Raw genomic sequence first — 11251 nt, 5'->3', positions numbered from 1 at the left:
CTTTGACTGTGCTCCTAAATTTTTTAAGTTAGGAGCACAAGCGCTCCTAAAAAGAAAAATAAGCGTAGAGCCCTGTGAATGCAAGAACATGTACGCCAATCTAAAACTGCTTAACCAATCAGACAGCAAGGAACCGCCCAAACCGCAACTGTAAACACAACATTAAGAAGAGATAGTTTTGGACACATTTATTATGATTATTAATCAGTGTTGACATTGCCAGGTATTTAGAAGCTTGTGCCCATCCCTAGCCAACGAAGCTGCAGTTTTTTTTTTAACCTCCTCTGAGCCTGTGCGCAATCCCTGCATCTGTCACTGCATCATTGCATCTTTCCATCTCTTTCACAAATATTGAAACTGTACAACCTGTACTGCAACATGCCCCCATTTGACACCAATAACGAAGCACAATATGGGAACACAGGAGGGGGGTGAATTAGGATGGAGTATAAAAAGAAAAAAAAATGAAGGACAATGCAACTGATGCCAGAATGAAAACCTTCCATGCACTCTTGTTATTCCCTAGCATTTGATCACCATCTCTCCAAGCGAGGCCCTAGACTGCAGTGCGCTAAGAGGAAGCCCTTGTGGAGGGCAATGAGACACTACACACCTCGCACCTTCAGTGTCACATCTTCATCCCTCTGCTGGTTTTTCCTCTTCCTGCCTCTGCGTCTCATAAACAACATCCCCCCGTCGACACGCGTAAGGATCTCCTGCACGTTCTCCATCCCTGCATTTCTTTCAAAATGAGAAAATCTGCCGACTGTTCTCCTCTGTCATCCTTTCGCCTCTGCAGTGCCCCCTCCCACTCCTCTCCCCATTTCCGCATGTCTGATCACATGGTCTGCTAAACCAATTTAGTCATTCGTCCTCCACTTCCCCAGCCTCTACAAAAACAGTCTGCACACAACAATCTATCCAATCCTCCTTACTTTCAATCAGTGTTAATTTTGTTGACGAATAAATTGTCATAATTCTCGTCAACATTTTTTTCACTGACGACAACGAGACAATAATGAACTAAAACTCTTTTTGAATGACAAAAACTATGACGAATATTTATTGACATTTTCATCAACGAATAAAAACGAGACAAAAATGTTAGGGAGGGACGATTTGGGAAGGGGTCGACCGATTATCGGCCTGGCTGATATTAAGCATTTTATGATTATCGGTATCGGCCATTTTCAAAACCGATTCGCCGATAAAATAACTTAATTTTGAAACGTGCTATTTGGCTCTGATGCAGCCTGTCAGAACTCACCACTCTGTGGCCTAAAGCAGTCTCCGCCCACCACCCATCTAATTTGATGGAACAGTACACACACATATAGTATGTAAACAAACTTTTATTTTGAATGGATTAATCGCAATTAATCGTTTTGCAGCCCTAGATCTTCTAACTACCTGCTACTAATGGCGCTTTTCCACAACCAAGGTAGTACTAAAAAAGTACCAGGTACTGTACCCAGTGGAAAACCCCCCAAAAGTGAACCGTACCGAGCTGTACCGTGCCGTACCATGCAGTGGAAAAGCGCCATAATTCTCTAAAAGCAGCTTTAAACAACAGAGCCACTATGTTAAAACAATCACACATTAATAATTTCTCTGCATGCACAAGTCACCTTGTCAGCAACTAACATACAGCATTTTTTACACATTAAGTTGTCAAATAACAATATTTTGTGGATTTAAGAATTCAAATAAGAGTGTTTTAAAATGCAACTTGATCAGACGGTCATGTGCCTTGATTTTAATTTAAAAAATATATATAATTACATATTATATATGATTAAATATGAATTTAACTATGATATTGGTGGCTTTTTGACAGTCTCATATGTGAGGTAAATGCTGTTGAATATGCTTTCAACTGAGGTATTGTTGAGGTTAATACAAAAATATATGAATGTGAATAGAACGAAAGTAACCTGTCAGTTTGGATCAAGGGAATACGACCATTTTAAAAATCACAGGTAAAAAAAACATTAAACCATTTCAAAATTGTGTTTCATTTTGTGGTTTGGCTGATAGATGGTTGCAAGACGAAGATATTCGCGTCAACCAGTCAATCTCCAAGCAGGGTTTTTCCCCCTCACCACCGTTCATTGCAATGAGGACGCTTTGTGAAATTACAGAATTATTTTACTGATTTTTGATGTGACAATGAAAATGTTTCTTGATCATAAAATTGTCAGGGTCAGTGGTTTCTGGCACTTGCTGGTCACGTGGTTCTTCTGCGAGTCAGCCAAAAAACCCAATAATTCAATATCTACTGTATCCAACCTCTCCACGAGAGAGCCAGACTTGCCATAGTTTTTAAGAAATCTTTAACTGACATTGACATCTGTTCAAAATTTTAAACCTCTGAGCACAAACCGATACAGAATAAATAAAACATTAAATAAATTGAAGACATTTTAGTGATGCCTTGCAGATTCTTTTTCCCACTCAAAATGACAGCATAGTGAACATTGCCAACAGCTTAAACAGTGCATATGAAGAGTTTGGTTCCAAAACTTTGACAAAAAATTGACTCTGCAGAATGCGATATATCCGCGCAACCAATCACAGCGCACCATTCCACGCACTCTAGACAGTAATGGCGGCGCTTTGAATACACCCGGCATCCTAGTTTTCCTCATCTATTTTGTACTTTGTGATCAACAAACAAAAAATTTATGGCTGCACGATAAATCGCATGCGATTGTCATGCGCATCTCATCAGTAAAGCCGGTTCTGTGAATAGTAAATCTCCATCACGTGCTTTCAAATGGAGCGGCATTTAATACAGAGGCGTAGATCACTGCTATATCGCGTTCATAATCGCAGACGAGTCACATTCGATTACGAACGAGATATTGCGTAGCTTGTCAGTGTTTTTATTTATGCCATTAATGTTTTTGTTAATACAGCATATAGCACTAGTCAACTAAATGAATGTAACATGGCAAAGATGAATGCACTTTTGGAAGTTGAATGTAAGGGAAATGTCATTTTGGAATTTCTGTGGTTTAATGTGATATTGTTGTTCATGTATGTTCATGATGAAATTTTCTTTTATTGTTGTAATTAATTTATAGCATTAACAAGATGACCCGTTGAATTCTTTTTGGAGCTATGACTGATTGAATGTATTTTTAGACCAGTGCCTGCATATAAGATTAGTATTGACCAAGTTCAGAGGCTGTCATATGTGGATCAACTTACTATGTTGTGTATTACTTTTAAATTACTTTTATATTGATTCAATGGATTTATTGCATTTTGGGGAAAAAATAATACAATTTTATAATAAATCTTTGAAAATCAAAATCTGGATTTGAATTTTTTATGTTATTATAACCTAAAGATTCTATGTGAAAGTTTGAAACAGAAAATAGTGGTTTTCATCTTGCCACTTTCTTGGTAAAGAAAACCAAAATGGTCAAATTAACCAAAATGGATTTATAGCGTTTTGGAACTAAACTCTTAATATATACAATGTACCCTCCAAATCAAAGCATTTTATTTTCCAAGTATCCACTTGTGCTGCACTTACCAGTCGCTTGCTGTAACGCGGCTTGGGATTGTCCATTGTCAGGATGAAGAGTCGAGCGCAGCCCGCCCGTGCAAGCGGCGAGCCAAGAAACGCGCTTCTGTCAGTTTACCGCGTTAGAAATAACCGCCCCAATTGTGTTTGATGGCCTCTTTATTACAGTGTCCGTTTAATCGAAATAACGCTACTTTACATGAATACTTGCTGTATAAAAATCACTGTTTTCAAATAGTTAAGAACTCGTCAGCAGGTTCGTTCACACAGAAGCGGGTTTAACGATTTCAACGTGTTCTTTAATACTACAAAACTATTGTATTATAATCTCACACTAACAAGAGCAAAAAACAGCAGGTTATTAAAGCAACCATGAAAGCTAGGTTGTCAAGCTAAGCGCTGCTAAGGATAGCGAACGAGCATCAGCACCAGCTAACCAGCCCGGAAACACGGTCGTAAAAATATTAAAATTACAAAGCGATATGATGTCTTGCTTATACATACGGCTTATATGTACAGCGTCTAATATTTCAGTCAACCATACAGAGTGAGGCGAGAAATTAGGAGCGTATATTTATCGAGTAACATACGCTAATCCTGGTTCAAGTTTCAAATAAAACCATATTTCCACAAGACTTAAACTCGGGCTCACAGTGGGGAAAATCCAGCGGTTAAACCAGTCCTCGTGTATTTTTTACCATTAAAATATGCACTCCGACTAGACTCGTCTAGTAACTTTTCTATTCTAAGTGAAAGTAAGCATTATTTAGACAGCTCCACTGAGTGAATTCACGACAAAGTTAATGTAGTAGATCAGTCGCCATTTTCACATCGTCACAAAAACCCACGAAGTAAGCGCCGCCCACTACTGGTTCAGCATCCAATCACAGAAAAGTGCGACGCCATCACCTTTGATCTCATTGGTTAGTGTCGCTATCACTTCACTGGGAGGCGGTACTAAGAGACAAATAATAGTACACGTAACCAGAGGAGCCACGCTCTCACCGGTTCACTAAGAAGAACCGGTTAAATCGAACGATTCGTTCTTGAACCGGACATCACTAATCAATACAACTACACAAAGATTGGTTTTTATGTGCTGAAAGTGTCGCGTTGCCAACCAATCAAATATTAAATATCAACCCACTCACTCAGTTTAAGCTAAATTTCTGCAACAAAACTACTTTCATCGTTATGAGCAATATTATTAAAATATATATTTGAAATACCTTCGATCTTCCGTGGCTTGACGTCCCATCGCCTGCGGATGTCCACTCCATGACCGAATATAAAGCTCTCGCTTGGGTCGTCTGGTCAAAGAAATCTACATTTCTTTCGAATTAGCACATTGACAAAGAAAGAACTTCACATAAGGTCTTCATTAAATCCTCGACATTTCTTTGGGTCCAGTAAACTGTCGGGAAGAACTGTACACACTAAATTGTCGGTACGCCACCACAGGCAACTCCGCATGGTAAAACTTTTCGTCTAGTAGTTTAACCTCCAAGTGATCAGGAAGTAGTTGCTGATTGGCCAGCCTTCAGCTTAACGCGCAGCCACTCATTGGACTAAACAGCTGTCGACGATTACTGCACGCAGAAGAGTTTCTCTCATAAATAAAAATAACAATAATTTACTGTTTTTAAGCCTGGACGAAAGAACGAATAACACAGATTTTATACAACCCTGGTCTTTTAATCACAATTACTCAAGACAACTCAAGTCAGACTAATGTATAATTACTTTATAGTGTCTACAAAATATACAGTTCCAATATTATCACGTACATAAGAGAACAGTACCACCTCAACCTAAGAAATAAGAACTATGTGCTACTCATCTACACTAAATAAGCAAATGGTCAGTAAAGAATTTTGGCTAATCCTAAAATAAAAGTCAAACCAACGTAAATGTTTAAGAATCAAACTGTTTTTTTCCTAACAAGGACAAAATATTTGTCACTGCTAATGTAAATTGTTTCAATTGACAGTTACAAAAAAATGAGGCCTCAAAAAACAAAACTTAGCCTCTTATGTATCTTTTATCGTCATATATGGGCTATATCGCAAGTTCCCAAAAAACAATTAAATAAATAAAAGCAATATTTCATACCACAGCCCTAAAATAAACAGACAGCTTGCATATCACAATTTACCGTGAAGCCTCTAACAATGCAAGGCCAGTTGATAAGACAGGAAGAACATAAAACACAAAAAACAAAATGATGGGAAAATGAGATGAGCAAGCACTGGAAAACATGTTGTGTGTGTAGGGATGTTTCGGGTTCATCTGCATTAAGATGCTTCTCTTGATTCTTGATAGAGACACGACTTGGAGAAGTAGACAACCTCTTTGCCTGGAAAAGACAGGATGTCACTCACAAATGCTCAACATGCAGTTTTATGAATTTAGCTTTATGAATGCTTACTTTGACATTTATGTCAGCCAGCTATACACCAGAGAACCACCGATGACCGCAAGAATTGTGCAGCACACCATGATCATCATTTTCTTCTACAAAGGTGCAAGTGGGCAGCCAGTGACAGCATGATAATGATATAATGATAGTGGAGGAAAGCAAAGGGGAAAGGATGATTGGGAAGAAGAGATTTGGAAGGTGTAGAGAACAGACATACAGAGATGAGGTTGAAATTATGAGGAAGAAACAGAGGACATCAATGTATGAAGAAAAATAGAAGATGGAACAATGAAAATAAAAAAAATTTTTTAAATTCTTGCTGCAAGAAAAATAAAAAATTGAAAATCTCAGCACTGGTAGTCTACATTTAGTACAAAATATACTCTAAGTGAAAGTGTCGTTTATTATATGACACAATTGCTGTACTCATAATTTCCCAGCTCACCCTTTGTGCTTCTTGTTGGAACTTGGCAGCCTTTTTAGTGTCAGCCACGGCTCTTTCAACAAAACCCACAGACTGGTCCATGTTGCTCTCAATCCTGTCAATCATGCTTCCCTGTTGACAAATGAGAACAAAATGGTGTCCAAAAGCAGTTTTAATCCTAAGGTCTTCAAAACAGGGCTATAGCTTTGCTTTATTCTCCTGAAAAGACAAACACATGTACCTGATTTTCCACCAGCACTGCAATGTCCACAAACATGTCATGCAACTCTTTTATGCTGCTCTCCAGTCGCATAATATCTTTGTGTCGAGCCTCAATCTCACTTAGTGCCTGTTTTGATATCCCAGAGTCCATAATCTATAGAAAAAAGGAAGTTAAAAAGAAAACATTTAAAAGGTTCTTTTTTTTTAAAGAAAATAAGCATTTATATAATCAAAATACAGTACAAATATTGTGAAATATTACAATTCAAATTATTTTCTTTTTTAATATATTTTTAAATGTAATTTATTCTTGTGATGCAAAGTTTAATTTTCAGTCCAGTCTTTAGTGTCACATGATCCTTCAGAAATCATTCTTATATACTGATTTGCAGCTTAAGAAACATTTTCTATTTTTATCAATGTTGAAAACATTTGTGCAGCTTACATTTTTTGTACACCAGGATAATTATTTTCAGGATTCTTTGATGAATAGAAAATCCAAAAATAAGTGATTATTAGAAATATAATTTTATTTTAACAATGTTACTGTCACTTTTTATTTTTTTAATGTGTCCTTGAATAAAAGTATACAAAAAATTGGAATATCGTGAAAAAGTTCCTTTTTTTTTGTAACTTATTTCAAAAAGTGAAACTTTCATATATTCTAGATTCATTACATGTAAAGTAAAACATTTCCAAAGTTTCTTTGTTTTAATTTTGATGATTACAGCTTATAGCTCATGAAAGTCAAAAATCCAGTATCTCAAAATATTAGAATATTTACATTTGAGTTTCATTAAAGGACCATCCCTACAGTATAAATTCTCTTATATCTCTTTTTCTTTGAAACCACAATAATGGGGAAGACTGCTGACTTGGCAATGGTCCAGAAGACGATCATTGACACCCTCCACAAAGAGGGTAAGTCACAGAAGGTCATTACTGAAACAGAGTGCTGTATCAAAGCATATTAAATGCAAAGTTGACTGGAAGGAAGAAATTGGGTAGGAAAAGGTGCACAAGCAACAGGGATGACCGCAAGCTTGAGAATACTGTCAAGCAAAGCCGATTCAAACACTTGGGAGAGCTTCACAAGGAGTGGACTGAAGCTGGAGTCAGTGCATCAAGAGTCACCACGCTCAGACGGCTTCAGGAAAGGGCTACCAAGCCACTTCTGAAGCAGAAACAACGTCAGAAGCATCTTACCTGGGCTAAAGAGAAAAAGAACTGGATTGTAACTTATTTCAAAAAGTGAAACTTTCATATATTCTAGATTCATTACATGTAAAGTAAAACATTTCCAAAGTTTCTTTGTTTTAATTTTGATGATTACAGCTTATAGCTCATGAAAGTCAAAAATCCAGTATCTCAAAATATTAGAATATTTACATTTGAGTTTCATTAAAGGACCATCCCTACAGTATAAATTCTCTTATATCTCTTTTTCTTTGAAACCACAATAATGGGGAAGACTGCTGACTTGGCAATGGATCCAACCATACAGATGAGCTGAAGGCCGCTATTAAAGAAACCTGTGCTTCAATAGTGCCTCAGCCATGCCACAGGCTGATCGCTTCCATGCCACACCTCACCGATGTTGGAATTTGTGCTAAAGGAGCCCTGACCAAGTATTGAGTGCATAAATGAACATACTATAAAAAACTTGAACGTTTCTGTTTTGCAAATCCTTTTTTGATTGATCTTATAGGACATATTCTAATATTCTTTCATGAGCTGTAAGCTCTAATCATCAAAATTAAAACAAAAAAACTTTTGAAATGTTTTACTTTACATGTAATGAATCTAGAATATTTGAAAGTTTCACTTTTTGAAATAAGTGACAAAAAAAGGAACTTTTTCACGATATTCTAATTTTTTTAGATGCACCTGTATATTTCTTTCAAAAAAATCTTACGGACTCCAAACTAATGAACAGCAGTCTAAGTAAAATATCTTACACCCCATACAAATTACAGACAAGTTATATTCTTACAACAAAACATCACACGTAGAAGTTATAGAATAGTACCCACTCCTGCTGTGAATACTGCAGCGTTTCCTCCATCCAGCATTTCCTCCAGCTCTTCATCAGTTGTGGCTTTGCCAGCTGTAAGGCAGGATTCAACAATGGCCTTAAACATGTATAGCCTATAACATTGTGATCACTGACTTTCTTTTTAATCCAACCCTAAAGAAGGTCTGTGTATGCGTTTGTCACTCACTGATCTCCAGCTGTCTTTGGATGCGCCCTTTGCTCTTCTCTCTAAACTCCATTTGGGCTTCATTGTATTTGGTCATCACTTCTACAAATCTCTTAGCAAGAATGGCATGCTAAACAAAGGAGATAAACACTGTATGATTAAAAACATACTACTTGTGGAAATCCCTGTGGTTTATTCGAAGGGCTAGTGGTTACCTGAGATTTCTTTATCCGGATATCTGCTGAAACCCTCTCTTCAGAGTTAGCTGCCAAACTCTGCTCAATGCCTGTTTTCAAGGTTGACCAAATAATTCAACTCAGAATTTGAGATAATAGTGATGTAGCATATTGTCCAATTATCACTGGAGAAAACATTTTTATTTTCATCAACAAACAAAAGAAGAAAAGAAAGCTGACTTTTGAGTTTGTTGCGAGCATTGTTGGCCAGTTTCTTTATCTCATTGGTAACTGCTTCCAATTCATCCTGTGTTTCTGGTTGAGAAATGAGATGAGAGATATTTAAAGCATGAATGGGGTAGGGAAGCGATAGAGAAAAATGATAAATAATTTATAAAATGAAGGTAAAATGTGATTAGACTAACTCTGGTCTGATGTAGGCGCAGAGAGGATGACAGAATACAGTCGCTTTATCTCGCCTACATTTTCATCAATCTTGTCTATACTGGTGCGGATTTCTTCAATCTGTACAACACATACAGAAAAAATGTCCATTTAACTGCACTCTTAAAAATCAAGGTTCTTTATTGGCATTGCTGGTTCTATAAATAATCTTTAATATCCATGGAAACGTTCCATTGCACTAAAAGTTATTTTTATTGGAAAAGGGTTCTTTCGACTGTTAAAACTTTGGCACTGCTGTTAAAACCCCCTTATGGAACCTTTATTTTTAAGAGTGCGTGACATTCAAATTTGCATATTCATTTGAATACAGTGTAGCTGATTCACATATACCTGAGTGAAGAACTCATCCATAAATTCTTTATTTTCCACTGGAATTTCCACATCATCAGGAGTTTGATCCGACTTCTGTTTTGACATAAACAAACAGCAGAAAGTTTAATAACTTGGCAGAAATAGTGTTTTCTCTGCCTTAAAACAAGCTTTTTAGCTGGTTTAAGCTGGTCTTCCAGACTGGTGTTTAACTCAACGACCAGCTGGTCTCCAAGACTGACCAGCCAACAGACCAGCTTGACCAGGCTGAGAGACCGACCAAGACCAAACTACATTAATCTGGTTAAGATTTTTTTTCAGCAACCTGTACTTGTTTTTGTCAGCAAGTTAAAGATAGAATCTATTACAGCTTATCTTCACTATTTCAACAGTTTTTAGCTGGTTTAAGCTGGTCTTCCAGACTGGTGTTTAACTCAACGACCAGCTGGTCTCCAAGACTGACCAGCCAACAGACCAGCTTGACCAGGCTGAGAGACCGACCAAGACCAAACTACATTAAACTGGTTAAGATTTTTTTTCAGCAACCTGTACTTGTTTTTGTCAGCAAGTTAAAGATAGAATCTATTGCAGCTTATCTTCACTATTTCAACAGAAATTAAACCTTACAGAAATGTAACACTTTTATATTTAATGCACAGAATTATATTTTAAATACACAGAATTGGCCCCATGACAGGGCAGGAGGACACGGTTGCTATGGATGCGCGCGTCTCGCATCACGCGTTTCTACGTGCCTAATGGCAGTTCAGATACGGTTTACTCTTTTAACCTATTTGTTGTATAATCATGAGTGTAATCTCCGGATAATGATGACCTATTGCTAACATTTACAGATAGATAACCTACCCGTAATCGACAATAACTGAATAAAATTACCTCAGTTAGTCAATATTGAGCTCAGGACCTCCCAGGTAAGTTAACTTAAAGGTCAAACAGCAGCAAATCAGTCCTCAAACCGCCGTGTGTGTAATAATAAAATCATAAGATTTTAACATAAGAACACGAGGGGGGAAATCTCTTACCGCTTTTAGTTGTTCCAGTCGGTCCTTCATCTTCAGTTCAATGTGATATGAGATTTAAGATTACAAATAGCTGTAGTGGGCAATGTAGAAGGTAAACAGCAGCGACGTCGTCTTCAGTCTGGATAATGTTAGCTAGAAAACATGTTAATTACAGTATGAATGAACCAAGTTCCTCGGGATTCTTACTTTAGACACTCTCAAAAATAAAAAATAGTGGCTTTATTATGGGAAAAAACAAACAAACAATATGGCAGTGTCGCTCTTGTCTTGTAGTTGTCCTAAACCTATCCTCTCAGAGCGGATTAGAGCAACAGTTGTGTGCTGGGTAGTTAATCTTCCTCTACCAAGGTGCTCCTTTTTCTCCACTAACACACATGGGACTACCCCAAACTATGGGACTAGGACTGAGACTTAAATATAATAAAATGAAGGAATGCTTTACATAAAAATGGAAATA

At 37.2% G+C, this 11251-nt stretch overlaps 2 protein-coding genes across 2 annotated transcripts in view; both read right to left on the bottom strand.

The window, feature by feature from the left end:
• LOC107679864 (lysine-specific demethylase 2A-like) overlaps positions 1-3580 on the bottom strand; it is a 30837-nt gene extending 27257 nt beyond the window's left edge. Inside the window, exon 1 of the mRNA XM_016475572.1 lies at positions 3545-3580. Within this exon, the coding sequence (XP_016331058.1) occupies positions 3545-3580 (36 nt within the window). The remainder of the gene's footprint in view (positions 1-3544) is intronic.
• A 1617-nt stretch (positions 3581-5197) lies between these two features.
• LOC107679874 (syntaxin-3-like) lies at positions 5198-11193 on the bottom strand. Its single transcript, XM_016475589.1, has 11 exons — positions 10795-11193; positions 9773-9847; positions 9403-9502; positions 9218-9292; positions 9017-9087; positions 8823-8931; positions 8634-8707; positions 6620-6754; positions 6400-6510; positions 5964-6049; positions 5198-5891 (listed from the first exon to the last, which is right to left on the bottom strand). Exons 1-10 carry the CDS (start codon positions 10822-10824, stop codon positions 5972-5974), a joined length of 858 nt encoding a protein of 285 aa, XP_016331075.1. The 5' UTR covers positions 10825-11193; the 3' UTR covers positions 5198-5891; positions 5964-5971.
• Between the last annotated feature and the right edge of the window lie 58 nt (positions 11194-11251).

This window comes from Sinocyclocheilus anshuiensis, unplaced genomic scaffold, assembly GCF_001515605.1.
Source record: "Sinocyclocheilus anshuiensis isolate Anshui unplaced genomic scaffold, SAMN03320099.WGS_v1.1 scaffold788, whole genome shotgun sequence".
NCBI classification, from domain to species: domain Eukaryota; kingdom Metazoa; phylum Chordata; class Actinopteri; order Cypriniformes; family Cyprinidae; genus Sinocyclocheilus; species Sinocyclocheilus anshuiensis.
Note: the sequence above shows the minus strand (reverse complement) of the source record. Positions and strands in the feature narration are given on the sequence as shown.